At 60.8% G+C, this 16,541-nt stretch overlaps 2 protein-coding genes and 1 long non-coding RNA gene across 3 annotated transcripts in view; 2 read left to right on the forward strand and 1 right to left on the reverse strand.

Annotated features, from left to right (window-relative positions):
* The first annotated feature begins 2,591 nt into the window (after window positions 1-2,591).
* On the forward strand, window positions 2,592-6,468 carry LOC119096208 (uncharacterized). Its single transcript, XR_005094032.1, has 3 exons — window positions 2,592-2,681; window positions 3,084-3,298; window positions 6,354-6,468. It is a non-coding gene; the product is annotated as an uncharacterized LOC119096208 (long non-coding RNA).
* A 2,670-nt stretch (window positions 6,469-9,138) lies between these two features.
* The window catches only part of LOC119096654 (titin), a 68,527-nt gene continuing 61,124 nt past the window's right edge, over window positions 9,139-16,541 (forward strand). The window contains exons 1-2 of the mRNA XM_037219551.1: window positions 9,139-9,234; window positions 10,184-10,303. Of these exons, the coding sequence (XP_037075446.1) occupies window positions 9,175-9,234; window positions 10,184-10,303 (180 nt within the window). The 5' untranslated portion in view covers window positions 9,139-9,174. The remainder of the gene's footprint in view (window positions 9,235-10,183; window positions 10,304-16,541) is intronic.
* On the reverse strand, window positions 12,869-14,626 carry LOC119096207 (band 7 protein AGAP004871). Its single transcript, XM_037219007.1, has one exon. It carries the CDS (start codon window positions 14,339-14,341, stop codon window positions 13,385-13,387), a length of 957 nt encoding a protein of 318 aa, XP_037074902.1. The 5' UTR covers window positions 14,342-14,626; the 3' UTR covers window positions 12,869-13,384.

Below are 16,541 nucleotides of genomic sequence, written 5' to 3' on the forward strand. Positions count from 1 at the left end.
GGTAAGAGCTCGCGCTCTTCACAATTCCATGCGCCCCACGTGAGTTTAGGGGCGTGGTAATCCGTGGCGCGCCTAGGATTTCGCCACGGGGGAGGGGGGCGGTTGAAGAAAGATTAAGGACACCACCGTAACAAGTGGTGGCCCATATGGTTAAAATTATTTCATGGCAATGAAACGTCTGCTAAGTAGAAAACGGAGCATATCTTGCCGTCCTATGCAATCCATCGCGGCGGTTCACAACATGCAGTGGAGCAGCGCCATATGTATTTTCGGATGCTCAGTATGGCCCCTGGCGCTAATGGGATACTTACAGCTAGCTCCGGCTTTGTGGCCGCCAGATCCATCTTTTCATTTTGACGCTCTTCGACCCCATTTGTGGATTTCTGGAGCCCTACGCTTTTTGTGATTATACGCTTTGTGTATTCCTCTGCCCTGCTCGCATTATCTTGATTTTCTCATATGCTGAGCTTTTCATGTTGTCTGAAAGTGTTTTGGCTGACCAACTGCTTTGCAGATGCCGTTCGGGCGCCTTACAATGCGCAAAGTCATTGGGCACCCGCGACCTCCAGGGCTGCAAGGGGAATAATGCCTTTGTCCCCGCCTGACCACACCACTGATGGTAGTGCTATCACGTGAATGAAAGGGCTGCTGAAATGCGTACCTGTGCATGCCCGTATTTGCAGAGCGCTGTTTCGCCGAGTTTAACAGGACCGGCGAGAAGTTCCAGGACATGCTCACCCTGCCTGTGAAGACGGCGTCGGGGAAGGACATTTCGCCCGACTACAGGCGAGTGGCAGACTCTGTTCGACTCGAGCACGACGGCGTCCAGCCACACACGCTCCACTATTGGACTACCGTCAGCCGCATTTTCAATAAATTTCGTGGACTTCTCAGCCATTTCCATACATGCAGTTCAGTACAGAATTAGCTTTAGGTTGCGTAAGGGCAACCGAAAACAAAGCGAACCAGTCCTGCATGGGCGATGGCGAACCGAGGACGTTCCGTGATTTAATGAATCGGCGGAAGAGTCTGAGTGGTCCAACTTCTTTGAATCTGACTCTAATATGACAGAGTCGCTTCCATCGCACCTTGCAACATCGGAGACAATGCTTCCCCTGTACGATGTACTCCCGCAGTGTGGCATCCCGTTCACCGCGCTCGATGCAAATACACACGAGAAAGCGCCGTCAGTGGTCCAACGCATGGGAACGGCTTCCATCACGCGCTGGCTCGGTGTCTGCAGCATCGACCTGGAGCGGGTGCAGCAGCTCACACTGCGCCTGCACAAGCACGTGCAGACGGTGATGGAGACCTGGGGCATCAGCCGGCTGCGGCTGCAGCAGACCCTGCAGCTGGCACAGTGCCAGACCGAGGCTGAGCAGGTCAGGCTGCTGAACAAAGGCTGCAGTAGACCTCAGGTTGCAGCAAATCCTGCAGCTGGCACAGTGCCAGACCGAGGCTGAGCAGATCAGGCTGCTGAACAAGCACACAGTTGAGATGTCTTGAAGAGACTGCATATGAATCAGAGCACCTGCGCTGTTGCTGTTATTCCGAAAACAGGCCTTCGCGCGCTGCGAGCACCTGTTTTAAGAGTTAGGCAGGTGTTCGCTTTGTAAGTTAAAAGGGTTAATAGAACCTAATGAAACATTTTACGTTTGGATTCGCGCTCATTTACTTTTGTTGGCACAATCCACTTCCGCACGTGTAACACCGGTGTGTGAAAAGGGCGCTGGCATGTCAGGATGGAGACGATAGCTTCGGACAAGTAGTCGCCAGAATGCACAGCTGTGCAGTTATCATGATGCGGCTGCACGGTGCATGCTGTGCCGCAAAGCTTCGCTGTATTGCGGGCCGGGCCCCGGTGGTCGGAGCGGCTCTGCCACGCTGGGCATTGGGCAGCCGCAACCGTGTTTGTTGTACAGTCGGTTCTCACTATGGAATCAGAGGAGCCGTTTCGCTTTGATGGCAAAACGAGCACGCTGGAATTAAACTTTAGACACTGTTTCAAGGGTGTGAGACGCGGCCTTGCCGGTCCCTCCGCTCCGCATCACTGACGCCCCGTGACCTGACCCCAGGCCCTGTCATGGCTGGCTGACCTCAGTCACCTGCTGGAGTCCAGCCACAGCAGGGTGGGCCGCAACAACGGCGAAATCCAGCTGATGAAGCGGCAGCACCAGCATTTTCGAGGAGACCGCCAAGGTGGGACAGCATCACTGAACCGGCCGGCAGCTGTCCTAACCCTGACCTGATGTTTCACTAAAAAGCGCCAGCGAAGGCTCTCAAGCGATGCGTATGATTTTTTGTGTGCGGAAGATTAGTACCAGTTTCATAGGCGTCCGCGTCCACCCACCCGCGGTTTTCTCGCACTGTTTGCATCTACCATGAGATAACTGCCGCCTGCCGGCCGTGTTCCGAGCACATCGTCCCGTGTTCCGTGCACGCCGCCGGCCGTGTTCTCTGCCCGCACGTCCGCCCGCTGAGAGCGTGTCCGTGGCCGGCGGCAGTGCACGTACGAGTACGGCGCCGAGTCCTGCGCGGCGGCCGGCCGGCTGGGCGGCGACGAGGTGTGCCAGGCCCTGGACCGCCGCCTGCAGACCGCCTGGGCCGCGCTGCGCGCCGCCTCCCAAGAGCACATCACCCGGCTCCGCGTGGCGGCCGTGTTCCACCGCACGGCGGACGAGGTACGGTCGGCGGCGCGCGCTAGGCGCACCGCCGGCTGCTGGCGCCGTGGCTGACTTGTGATGCTAGCGGTCCGGGGGGAGAGGGGGGGGGGGGGGGTCAGGGATCACTGTAGACGTAGTCTCAGTGAAGAGGGGTTCGTGAAGAAGACTGGCCCTTCCCATTGCCGTTATTCTTTCGACATTGTTGCAGCGGATTCTATGCGGTTGTTGTCATATACGGGATGCATTCTCTGCCAAGGGTGGTGCCTGAAATCTTTCATATGATAACCATGCAGATTAGGCATTGATTTTTTAGCCTAAATAGCCATTAAGGTAAATACTTTTTACTAGATTTATATACTTTAGCACTACGATTGTTACCGTTCCCTGGCAACATGTTTTCACCGATCCGCTGTTCCGCAGCAAATCCAGCGCCTGCGCCAGATTACGTCCAGCCCGCGGCTGCGCGCCTCATCCGTCTCCTCCTCGCCGCGATCGTCTCCGTCCTCGACGTCCCACTCCTCTGATGTCATCGTCAGTCAGCTGAGCGAGCGCGAGACCCTGCTGCGAGATGTGGGCCGCACGGTGCGCCTGGGGAAGCTGCTGCGGGAGCGGCTGCAGGAAAACCTCGGAGACAGGTGAGCGGCTGCGGGAGAACCTGGGGAACAGGTGAGCGGCTGCGGGAGAACCTCAGGAACAGCTGAGAGGCTGCAGGAGAACCTCGGCGACAGGTGAGCGGCTGCGGGAGAACCTGGGGAACAGGTGAGCGGCTGCGGGAGAGTCTCGGGACGGGTGATAGGCTGCAGGAGAGCCTCAGGAACAGCTGAGAGGCTGCAGAAGAACCTCGGCGACAGGTGAGCGACTGCAGGAGAACCTCGGCGACAGGTGAGCGACTGCAAGAGAACCTCGGCGACAGGTGAGCGACTGCAGGATATCCTCATGAACAGCTGAGAAGCTGCAGAACCTTGGGGATAGGTGAACGTGGGCAGGAGCGAGCAGGAAACAGGTGAGATGCTTCATAAGAAAATCGGAAACAGATGAGTAACTGCAGGACAATATCAGAAGGAGGTGAGCGGTCGCAGAAAACCCCCAGACCGGTGAGCGGCTGCAGCAGAGCATCGGGGGCGAGTAAACGGCCGCAAAAGCCGATAAGGATTGGAAGGAAGGAAAAAGGATTGAGACGCGTCAAGAAAATGTTCCAAAACGCCGCTAAAACCATAAAGAGCTTCATAGAAATTATAATTCATAGAAAACATGAAAATGGCGAAGTCAATTGTTGACCTCGGCGATGTGACTGAATTCCGAACGCTGTGGCATACGACGGATAATGGCTGTCGGAGGGCTAAACTCTAATGGTAGAATGTCCACGCATGTTTTTTGGAAGTGTACATTTCACGCACATACGACTTTTCGAGCATTTATGGAACGCCATTAAGAAGCATAAGGTAACGAAACACCCCGAGTAACGAGGAGCGGTCACTTCTGGTTACAATTTCATCGAATTTCGCGCCGCATCTCTTCACCTAAACGTTGTGCTTTGGCCCTGGCCTTCGCTTCCGACGGTTTGGGGCCACTCCGCGCCCCGTAAAACGAGACTGCTGGCAGCGCCGCCGACACCGTCGGTGCCGCGGGTAATTTTTCCGCCGCCTCTGCGCCGGGTGCGTCAGTGACGCCGGGTGGGTGGGGGTGGGGCTTAGGGGGGGGGGGGGGGGGCACGGGCGCCAAGGCGGCCGGTGACAGTCGCCCGAGGGCTAGAGCCGAGACCACCGCCAGCCGCCGCCCACCGTGTGCTCTGTGTGCTCCATCAGTAGAGGTGAGGGGCCGGCGACTGTCCTTCGGGGGCACTGGACTGACAGCTGCCCGCCGGGCACTGCCCCCAGGGGAGGGAGCTCTGCCCCGGGGCACCGTTCTGTGATGTGGGCAGTTGGGAGTGCTCTGGTCGTGGGACGCCGTAGTGGGACGACCGTCAACCGTTCGTTCTGATATGGGTCGCGTCTCGGCTTAGCTGCGCTCGTCGAACTCATCTATGGGCGCTGACTGGCTGTCGCAGTGGATCGGCATGCTTTCAGCTCTCATGTCCCGGCTGTATAGGCGACTGGTCTGTGCCGGCTACCGGTTTTAACCGGTCGCCTCCGGTCCACCTTTGGTTGCACCATACGGCTCGTCGCTGGCACGACGGTCCGCTAGTTTAGTGTCCTGACGCTGGCACTCGGGAGAGGTTACAGGGGGGACGGCGGTGAAGCCAGGTGCGCGCAGCTGGCGGACGCAGCACCCTTCAGTGGGGCGGGGCGTTGCCAGGGTGTAGAGGATGAAGCCGTGGAGGTGCATAAGAGGATGCGGATCATTTCCGACAAAGACGGTTACGTCTGCGTGGTGAAGCACTGGCACTGCGAGGTTAAGACCGTTGCCGATGTTGACATGAAGGTTGACCTACGCAGCAGCGGGGCTGTGTGACGTCGGCTGTATCTCACGGTGGCAGAAAGGGAAGCCACCACGGGGAATAGAACCCCGTACCGCTGCTTGCCCAGGGGCGCGGGCGCCTATTTCCTAGATTAAAAGCTCGCAATATTTGTTGATTTGATCTGAAAAATGACGACTTGGCTTAAAGTAGTCAGACCGTTTGTCATTGGCTCCATTAATGAGAAAATCAGCCAGCGCCTTTTGGCAAGTGACTATAACTCATTGAGGGATCTGGTTCCTGACGTGGTCGGGCTTCTGCTGCCCTTCCTCCCTGGGCCTCTGCCCTGACTACATCCTCCCGAGGTATTTGAGAGGAACGCGCGGCCGAACAGAAGTCCGAACAGTCCACCGCAGATGGCGGCTGGCCGCGATTCAAGTAGCCAGTGACGCGAGCGCGTGACGCTCCACGGGCCACTCTCGCTCCCGCGCCCTCGGGCGAGTGCCAGAGGCCGCGCCGCCAGCTGGCACTGGGTCACCGGCCGGCCGGGCCGCGCGTCCGACAGGATTGATCTACACTGCAGCCACAGTTCTCCCGGTGGTTGTCGGTCCGGCGCCGTTCGCAGCCGTCCGCTTTTAGACCGGCTCCCACGGGCTCGCGCCGGCCTCGGCGAGGCCCCCGGCCGTGGCCCGAGCGCGTGCGTCCCGCCGAGGCCGGCGCGACGCGCCGGCGGGGAGCGGCGCCGCGCGCGCATGGCCCGTGGCTGGTGACGGTGTGGGGGCTGGGGTCAGCTGGCTGACATGCGTTTCAACCCGAAGGCAGTTCCGGGATCCCTTTGCGTGCGGCAAGCCTGCCTCCGCTGTATGCGAGGTTTTCGGCATGCACCTGCGTTTTTTAAAGGGTGGACATCTCCCGTCCTTTCCGCACGAATTCCGGTGCGGATAATTATTCGTCGGATTGCCGATCATTATCGAAGTTGTTGATAACGTGATCATGCAAAATCCATATCTGTGTGCTTTGAATATGTATAAACGCATCTACTTGGCCAATTTATTTGGCAACCCCTCTCGCTATGTAACGGATACTTGCTGCTTGATCGATACAGTCTATGCGTACACCACACCGAATATCATCACATTAAGATAAGAACAAGTTAGAATTTATTAAATGTGCTAATACAACCCGGCTTGCTTCCTATGTAACCCTGTCACCACCCGGCTTGCTGAGAGGCCGCCGGCGCGGCCGGAGCACACCGCCAGCCCGTCGCACCAACCCGACCGTGCCTGCCGCCGCAGGGAGCAGGACGCGAACGCCGCGGCCCGGGCGGCCATCTCGGCCAAGCTGGCCGAGGTCGGCGCCTTCTGGCAGCGTCTGGACGCGCTGTGTCGCCAGTGGCGGCGCACGGCCGAGTCGCCCGGCCCGGGACCCGTCATGGAGAGCTCGCCCGTATCGCGGCAGGCGCGCGCGCCGCCGGACGCCGGCCAGACGGAAGCCGCCGCCGACGCCGCCGAAGTGAGTTCCCCTCCGTGGGGAAGTGGGGGGAGCTCGCTGCTGCCGGCCGCGGCGCCGCGCGCCCGCTGTCTGGCGATGATCGGGGCGTCTGTGGTGGCGATAGTCGTTATTGTCCCAAAGATAATGGTCAAAGCGTGTGATAATGATTATTACGACTATAACTAGCCTTTAATCATTGTTGTTATGGTAATAACGACAACAACGATGATACTGATGACGGGGTTGATTGCTATGAAGACGACAGCTGAGACGATGTCGACGAAGATAGCGACTTGGCGGTTAGACGAGGTGATAGCATCAGCAGGAGCAAACTCATGCTCGCGGACCGGCTGACGGAGAGGTGCCGCCGTCAGCCGGGGCTGGGGCAGCGCTGGTGTTGCGCCGCCTCGCCGCCCACCATATGGACGAGTGCCTCGCCGCCCACCGTGTGGGCGTATGCCCCGCTGTCCGGCCGGCTGCGGCGGCGCTGGTGACTCGCCGCCCGCCGTGTGGGCGTATGCCCCGCTGTCCGGCCGGCTGCGGCGGCGCTGGTGCCTCGCCGCCCGCCGTGTGGGCGTATGCCCCGCTGTCCGGCCGGCTGCGGCGGCGCTGGTGCCTCGCCGCCCGCCGTGTGGGCGTATGCCCCGCTGTCCGGCCGGCTGCGGCGGCGCTGGCGCCTCGCCGCCCGCCGCGTGGACGAGCGCCCCGCTGTCCGGCCGTGACCGCAGCCATGTGGTCGTCAGGACGGCGGTCGGAACGTGCTGTGCCGTTCGGCCTCGTGGCGGTCGGCCGACTCGGACTGGTTGACGGCCGAGTCCACGGAGTGCCGCACGGCTGAGGCGGCGCTCTCCGTCTCCGGCTCCGACTACGTGTCTGCAGACCTGGCGGCCGGCACCGGCTCCGCCGCCAGGGACTCCACGCCCGAGTCGCAGGTGACGCGCGCACGCTGCGGTCGAGGGACGCCGCGGTTTTCGCGGATACACGCGGAACGGAAACGGATGTTATGGAGTAATGCCAGACGTCTTGCTGATGATCCAAGCGTAATAAGCTGCAAGAGAGACGTGTTGCTTTGCTCATCTGTTTCAATTGATAAGAACTTCCTAAGCACGTGCTTGCTTTGAGTTGTCCAATCCGAGGGGCGCAGAGGAGCAAATAATGACCGACAAATTCAGTGCCTCACACAACCATCGCAACAGATGAGGCTCACTGTGGTGCAAGTGATGAGAAAACAGCTTCAAATGACCACTGATGACTAGTTACCCTCTTTCGTACAATCTAGCTCAAGATAAGCCCACCTAAAATCTACGTTCAGTCGATCCCCAGCCAATGCGTTGACGCGATGTGTCGCGATGGTGCGTGCAGCAGGACACGGAGCCGCCCTCCCTGGGGGAAGAGTGGGTGTACGACACAGACGGACCGGACCTGCAGCTGCCCGGCTGGGCCGCCTGGCGCAGCAAGTCGCGCACGCCGTCGCTGGAGAAGCTGCTGGATGAGGACTTCCCTCCGCTGCTGACGTTCGGCTCCAACTTCAGCGCCAGTCTGTGCAGCAGCAGTAGCAGCGGCGGCGCGCCCAGTGAGCTTCCGCCAGACGCCGGCCCCGAGCCCTCCGCCGCCGCGCCGGGCCGGGAGCGGGCCCGCCGCAGCGCCGGCGGCGAGCCTTGCGCCGGACGTGGAGCGGGGGGCGTCCTTCCGTCGCCGCCGCCGGGCCGTCCCCGGACGCCGCCGTCAGCGGCCGCCCGGCGCGCGCCGAGAGCCCGGCGGCGGCGGAAGCGGGCGGCGCCGGTGCCGCGCAGGCAGCCGGCGCGCTGGTGGTGGTGACGGCGCCGGCCCTGTACCGGCCCGAGCGGCGGGAGGTGCTGCAGCAGCCCTCGTTCGCCGCCCAGCTGTGCGCGCGGCCGGGCGCCGCCCGCTCGCCGCCCCGTCAGCTGAACCAGCTGCAGCGCCGCCTCAGCCGGCTGGACGCCTGCGTGCTCACGGTGCAGACGCAGCTGCAGATGCTGGAGCGCCAGCTGCCGACGGACGGGAAACCGGCGGGGGCCGGTGATGGGGCCGATGTGGTGCCACTGGGGTCGGAACAATCAGTCGCACTAGCGCGTGGATCTGAGCCGGCGTCTAACGCGCCGGACCTAGATGAGGCGTCGGACTCTGTGGATCTACCGCCAGCGCCCGATGCGGAGGATCTGCAACACGTGCTTCAGAGACTGGATCTGCCCCCAGCTCCGGGGGTGACCGATCTGCCGTCAGAGCCGCATGCAGCGGATCTCCGCCACGTGCTCGAGAGACTGGATCTGTCACCAGCTCCGACGGTGACGAGCCTGTCGCCGGCGCCGGAGCTGGCGGGCCCGCCGAGGGTGTCGCCGTCTGTGGAGGTGCTGCCAGCGGCCGATGCGCTGCACTTCCCAGTCTCGGAGGCCGTGCCGGCGCCGGTGCTGCAAATCGCGGCGCCGCTGAGCGCCGCCACGGACCGGCTGCGCGCCGCCGCCCCCGTGGGCGCGGCGCTGCCGCCCTCCACCGCCCCCGCCGTCGCCGACCGACATCGGTGGCCACGTGACGTCACCGCTGGACGTGACGCCACCGCTGGAAGTGACGTCACCGCTGGACGTCAGCGGCACCGGTGACCAGGGGATGGAGCTGCAGTACGCACAGCCGGTGCGCATCGTCGAGTGCGAGCCCGCCGGTGCTCAGGTCAGTGGAGTGGGGTCCGCTGCTCAGCCACGCTCACAGCGCTCACGTGTTCAGGCCGGCGGTGACCCGGTGAGAGGGCAGACGCCTCAAATACACGGGAACAGCCGACACTAAAGTGGGCATAACTGGGACCAGGTGTCGACGTTTTGTGTCAGGGAAACTCGTGTGAAAGAAGCCACTGTAGGACATGGTAATCAAACCCCGCTTTTCCGCGTAAATACGCCAGAAATAGTCAGCTGGCCTGCCAGCGAACCGCGGCCCAATGAGCCAGACAGCCCAGAGGCGGGCCGGGCTACTCGGGCCCGGGCCTGGCACTGTCACCGGAGTTGGCCGGAGTCGTACGTCTCGCTGTCCGGCCGTAGGCTGGGAACAAAAGCATTGTTTTGTCAGTCGCGGCAGCCATTTTTAAAACTTAAGGAACAGTTATTTCGCTTAAATTCGGCGCGCGCAGTGGCTTCAAACATCTATTTCGTCCCGCCAGCAAATACAAGCCTCCAAGCAACAGGCAATGCACACAGCTCCCGCACTCCTGAACAGGGCGTGACATTCGATGGCAATATTCCTCATTGATGCATACCATTTGAGGCCACTGACGGTGGAGGGTAGAGGTGAGACCCGGATGCCTCTTTAGGCAGTGACGTTGCGTCCCAAGTAACGTTTGTACCTTTCGTGTTGATTGATTATTCGCGAACCATCATGGTTAGCACACTTCCCTTGACAAGACAAAAAAAAACATCGTGTTTGCATGGTTGGTCTGATCGCCAGATATCCAGCCCTGTGCGCCTTGGGAACTCACTCTAAGCGTAGATCATGTGTGCCGGTCGAAGCCGGTCGAAGCCGGAAGTCGAAGCGCAGCCGGTCGAAACTTGACCCCTGGTCTATCCCAGGAGTTGGCCCGCCAGCGGATCAGGGGCCTGCGTGGTGAGTCACACCTTTGACCTGTCCACAGGAGGTGACTCTGTCGCCGAGCCAGGATGCCGACTCGGGCCGCACCTCAGTGTCGCCCACCGGGACCGCCTCGGCTGACGCCGACGCTCCGGAGCAGGCGCTGCAGACGCGTCTGCGACAGGTAGGTCCCGCTGAAACACCACGCTGTCTGACGGCGGGTGGAGCTCCAGAGAAACTCCTGACATGTCCCCCTGAGGGTGACTCCCTCTGTCGCTGAAACAGCACGGCTGTCTGACGGCGGGTGGAGCTCCAGCGAAACTCCTGACATGTCCCCCTGAGGGTGACTCCCTCTGTCGCTGAAACAGCACGGCTGTCTGGCGGAGGGTGGAGCTCCAGCGAAACTCCTGACATGTCCGCCGGAGGGTGACTCCCTCTGTCACATTTCCTAAATTGTCCTCGTTTAGCTAGCGCTACTGATGTTATGAAGGCGTTACGCGTTACTGTGTTGAAAAACGGACTTAAGTATTGCTGGTTGTACGCGTTATCAAGCAATCATTGGTGTAGGGGATGAAAAATCTTTACGTTTCAAGGCGGTGTTCATCTGATCACGAGTGAGCATAGGTGCGAGTCACACATTCGTGACGATGATCACTGCCTTGAAACGCGAAGTTTTCCACGTTTCAAGGTACTAGAGCGCGTAGCGACAGCAGTCCAGATGTGCTGCCTGCTGGTCACTGTTAGGACTGGTCGCGCTCCAGAACCGCAGGCCATAACCCCGGCCAGAGTTGGTGGGCGCCCTCACCCTGGTCCAGTGCCAGGCCGTTCGCTGCAAGCGACGGCCCTGCGACGGCGCAAGCAGGATACAGTCGGACCAGGCCCTAGGACTAGAACTAGGTCCTCTAGGTCGGACTAGAACTAGGTCCTCGAGTGCTGCTAGTGGCGTCAACCGGAAGGGGTGTCTTACCGACCGGAAGCCACGTGTTTACAAGTCGCAGAGACGTACCCAGCGCCGGGCTGGGGCAGCGCGCGCGGCGGGCGGCCTTGCAGGAAATCTCCCGATACTCGGGCATCTGCGCCCTTCCGCTGCGTGGGGGATGACTGCGCTCCCCCCATCCGCGTGGACCGTAGTTCCTGCCAGGCGGCCGTACGCACCCCACACGTGCTGGCCTGCTGGCGGGGGCTGCTGTGACGGGAGCGAGACAAACACAGCTGTTGGGGAGCCGCTCACCCGCCAGGGCGGCCAGCGCGCGGAGGGAGCCAGACGCGTCATCAGGCCGGCGGAGCGCGCTACGCAACAAACGCTAGTCATCCATTTGCGGGAGCACGAAGCGCGCGGCTTTTTGCACCCGCATTGTGCCGTAGCGAGGTCACAACTAGTTCAAATATACGGGCCGTGTGCTGGTTAGTGGCGCTGCCCCCGTCGTTTCTGGCCGCCGGACTGACGGGAAAACCAGGCTTATCGTTGCCAGTTGCGATCGTCCCAGATGCACACGAAGTGAACTTAACTAAAATGGGTGCGGCTTCGTTCTGAGATGCATCAGTGCGTATCTTTCGCGTCATCTTTCTAGGGTGGTGACCTGGGGCAGTAGTAGTGGTAGTGCCACAGTGATGCCCGTTTGTAGTAGTACCCCCAGTGATGCATCGTTGCCGTCAATAAGTGGTGTAATTACCCGCACGGTGTTCGAAGTCCCACATACCACGGAACGCGTGAGCGGCTGATTTGTCCGAGGTCAGGACCACCAAGGTCACCACCAGCGACGCGGGGAAGCATGCCATTTAATACTGCATGACGCGTCCCGGCTGCAGCCGGCGTTATTCACCGTTCTGGCGACCTGACTGGCGCGTTACCGGGTGGCCGTCGCATACACAACGACGCTGCCATCATGCAACGACACTTTGCAACGACACTTTGCAAGCTTCTTTGGGGTCGCATGTGATCGTGAGGGGCCCTGCAGGACCTTCAATAATGGTTCGTTTGTGGTGCGCCGGGGCGTCCGCGTGCTCCTGGCAACCTGGCCGGGCCTGGCCGGCGGAACGTGACGTGTTGATTGCACGAGCTCGCCTTGGCAGTGACGGCAGAGCTGCAGGGCAAAGTCGTTTCATGTTTGCTGGTGTGGTTGGAAGTTGGCGAACCAGCCGGGCGCTTAGACGGAAAATCGTGAGATAGCAGCGTCGCACTGGTCACGCGTCGAGCCCTCAGCATCCGGTGCGTTAACAGCAGTCCTCGGCGGAACTCCCAGACCGGCACGGGATACCTCGTGGTTGGCGGCTTTTGGCCTGAAAGAGAGGAACGCATGTTCGAAATGTGACTCTAGGCCGAGAGCGTCGTACAATAACATCATTAAACAGAGTACCGGCGCCTTCGTTCGTCCACTTGGTGACATCCATTCTGCCTTTACTCTATTCGCGTCTCTTCTAGGCATGATGGACATTTGCGGTCTCAATCGACGGCATTTGAGTTTGCATGCTGTCATCCCTTCTGATCACGAGGCCCACGTTTCGTGAATGAAATACCCGAGCTACCACGTGCCTGGGGTTACATCGCTGCCTCCTTGAGGGCCAAGCGCCGGCTGGTGGCTGCTGCTTGGTTGAAATGCCACGCAAGCAAGTCCACTGCACGTTGAGCAGCCGGAACGGTCACCTGGTGTCGGAAAACGACATGGGACATCTTGCTACGCTCGAAACGCTTGTGTTTCGGTTCCTACTCAACACCGCGGACAACGATCCTTGTGACGACTCGCAGGACTTAACATTTTAGCATGTTTTATTGAAGAAAATGTTAATAAAAAGGCCCAAGAAAGCCCCACAGATCAGCACAGTGCACTCAACACAACACACGCTGAAGCGCCGGGAGTAATGAGATAAGCATCGGAGCTCGGTTCTGTTATCACTAGTCTGCCCTACAACGGCACATTGGGGCCTTTGGGCTTTTCGTAAGCATGTGAATCGGGGCATTCATGGCTCCTCTGTCGCGTCGGGGGCAAAATAAGGGGAGGCGACAGTTGTCAGCTCTGTAAACAGCAAGCGAATAACCAATGGCCATGGCTCACGCGCATTAATGCAATGACGTGACGCAGTCATTCAGATCTGTTTCAGATCTGTGACGAAGCATCGCGATGTGTGCAAAGCAGTATCTCACATGACACGCCAGATCGGGCCCCTGGCCCGGTCTGCAGTCACAGCTCGAAGGCACTGGCGACGGGCCACCCTCACCATCCTCCCCCCCCCCCCTCTCAAATTTCCGACACACTCCGCTGGCCTCTCAGGAGCGCTTGGTGAGACTGCTGAGGATGTCGACGGGCACGGGGAAGATGATGGTGGTGTTCTTCTCCGCCGAGATGGAGTTGAGCGTCTGCAGGTAGCGCAGCTGCAGCGCGCTCGGGCTCTCAGCCATCACATCGGCAGCATCCTTCAGCGCCCGGGACGCCTTCATCTCGCCCTCCGCCGCGATGACTTTGGCCTTGGCTTCACGGCTGGCCTCGGCCTCGGCCGCCATGGCGCGTTGCAGCTCCAGTGGCAGACGGACGTCCTTGACCTCGACCCGCTCGACCTTGACGCCCCAAGGGTCAGTGGCTTCGTCCAGGGTGTTCTGCATCAGGTGCGCGATCGTCTCGCGCTGCGAGAGAATGTCGGCGAGCGAGTACTGGCCGAGAACGGTGCGCAGGGTGGTCGCCGCCAGGAGGCGTGTCGAATTGCCGCAGTTCTCGACGTTCGTCACCGACGCGGTCGGCTCGAAGACGCGGTAGTAGACGACGGCGTCGACGGAGACGGTCACCAGGTCCTTGGTCAGGATCTCCTGCGGCGCCACGTCGAACGAGATGACGCGCAGGTCCACGACGTTGATCGAGTCGAGGCAGGGCAGGATGAAGAACAGGCCGGGACCCTGGGCGCCGCCAGCCACCAGCCGGCCCAGACGGAAGATGATGGCCCGCTCAAACTCCTGTATCACCTTGATGGTGAAGCACAGCGACAACGGGAAGAACACGACCACCAGGAACCAGGAAAGGACCGTCAAGAAGATGTGGCAGCAGTGGGTGGTTGACTCGCGATTGTCCTCTTGGCCTACGGCGCGGCGGGGCGTCTGGCGGCTCGGCTGGCTCGCCATCTCCACGCCAGCGTCAACGTTCCCCTTGTCGGCATCCGCACGGAAGCTGTACTCCGTGCCAGCCGGCTCCCCGGCGGCCGCGCCGGCATCACCTCCCTTGCTGCTGGTCGACATTCCGCCGTCGCCGGCACCGACGAGGAGGCGCGCTCACTCGGACGCTGTCAGCACCTGACGCATGTGCGACACCGTCCTGCCGCCCCGGCGACCCAGAGCGAGTCACATGCAGCTCAGCGGGCGTACTGGCGCGGTCGGCGCTGCGGAGGCTTGGTGACCCTGCAGCCTCACGCGGCCCGGACTCGTTCCCGTATGCGCTCGCAGGCGGTTCACAACGCCGCTATATCCGCGCGCGGCTCCACACGCGACGCCACGGTCCGCGCGTCTCATGCAGGCGCCGCTGGTTTGCGTACCTAGTGTCGGACGCCGCCGCTGTGCGGCGCCACCCGTGCCGGCCCGCCGCGTCGTTTGCAGCTGTCAAGGTCAAACGGGTGCACATGGGCGGTGTCAGGCACGTGTTTCGGGAGGCGTTAACTCGTGCCTGAGGGCGGAGCGAAAGTGCGGAAATTTGCCCGGCCCCAAGGCCGGAAGAGTTTTTCATGCATGGATGTCGTAGAAGGGGAGGGCGCATACCCTCCTGCACCTAAGCACTCATCTGCAACCATCAGCGACTTAATTATTTTCCGTCTTCCGTCGTTCGTTCTCGATTGGCTTGGGTGATTCGTAACTTTGTCATGGCCATCGCCTTAACAACAGTGCCGGCTATGCAGCAAGGGCGATTCCCCGGCGAATGATGTGAATGCGCATGACGAATGCATGGGAAAGGCATGAAAGGAAGGGAGGCGTGAAAGTAAGATGTGAAGGCATGGGAATTGTTATATTCGCTTAACACAGCGCTATTTTTCAGATCGGTTTCCTTTACCTTTACGACTTTCTTGCTGTTCACTTGTTAAAAAGTCGGTTTAAGCTGGCGACTGTTGGCACGACACAAACATTGCGAATGCTGTAAACCGTACCTGGAGTCGAGCTTCTAGCGCCCTACGCGTGCGCGATAACCGGAATACACTGAGGTTGCGTGTGGAAGCGAAACCTCTTATTGTTATTCCAAGACACAAACTACGGTTATCCTCGAACCCAGCCCGTGGGCTTTTCAGTTGACATCCTGACCGGCGCGAGGCCGCGGCGAGCAGTCGTGCCGAGCCTGCTCCTGTTGGGAACCAGTGGTCGTGCCGACCCTGCTCCTGCTGAGAACGAGTGGTCATGCCGGGCCTGCTCCTGCTGGGGACCAGTGGTCGTGCCGAGCCTGCTCCTGTTGGGAACGAGTGGTCATGCCGGGCCTGCTCCTGCTGGGAACGAGTGGTCATGCCGGGCCTGCTCCTGCTGGGAACGAGTGGTCATGCCGGGCCTGCTCCTGCTGGGGACGAGTGGTCATGCCGGGCCTGCTCCTGCTGGGAACGAGTGGTCATGCCGGGCCTGCTCCTGCTGGGAACGAGTGGTCATGCCGGGCCTGCTCCTGCTGGAACGAGTGGTCATGCCGGGCCTGCTCCTGCTGGGAACGAGTGGTCATGCCGGGCCTGCTCCTGTTGGGAACGAGTGATCGTGCCGAGCCTGCTCCTGCTGGGAACGAGTGGTCATGCCGGCCTGCTCCTGCTGGGACGAGTGGTCGTGCCGGCCTGCTCCTGCTGGGACGAGTGGTCGTGCCGAGCCTGCTCCTGCTGGGAATGAGTGGTCGTGCCGAGCCTGCTCCCGCTGGGAGCGGGTAGCCGTGCCGAGCCTGCTCCGCCACCAGACCTGTTCCAGCTGGGACGAGTGGCGTGCCGAGCCTGCTCCTGCTGGGGACGAGTGGCGTGCCCGACCTGCTCCGCCACCAGACCTGTTCCAGCTGGGACGAGTGGCGTGCCGAGCCTGTTCCTTCTGGGGACGAGTGGCGTGCCGGGTCAGCGGTGAGTCACGGCCGGGGGTACACCTGGGCTTCCCGCGTACTATTGAAATGCCTCTGTTTCTGACGTGGCGCGGCCGCCCACAGGTGAGCTGGCGATGGAAGGGAAAGCCAGATGTTGCCCCCACATCGCGGACACGGTCAGACGGACCGGTTGAACCCGAGGTGAAGCTCAGGCTCGACGGCTCGCTGGGTGTCACGTAAATAGACGGCATCCTAGTGAGCGGCTGTCAGCGAGCACGTAGAAGGAAAGGAAGTTCTCAGAGTTATCCAAAAAGTGACCTGTCAAACGGCTTGGTCATAGATGTTGATGATGGCGATGATGATTTAGGCTTAAGGGCGCGCCGAATACCCTGGTCATGTGGCGCTCATGCTTTGGCT

Source organism: Pollicipes pollicipes, unplaced genomic scaffold, assembly GCF_011947565.3.
Source record: "Pollicipes pollicipes isolate AB1234 unplaced genomic scaffold, Ppol_2.1 Scaffold_4295;HRSCAF=5057_pilon_pilon_pilon, whole genome shotgun sequence".
Taxonomy (NCBI): Eukaryota; Metazoa; Arthropoda; class Thecostraca; order Pollicipedomorpha; family Pollicipedidae; genus Pollicipes; species Pollicipes pollicipes.

Excerpts from the sequence above, each read along its gene's own strand:
- LOC119096207 (XM_037219007.1), bottom strand. The coding sequence starts at position 14,341 with ATGTCGACCAGCAGCAAGGGAGGTGATGCCGGCGCGGCCGCCGGGGAG.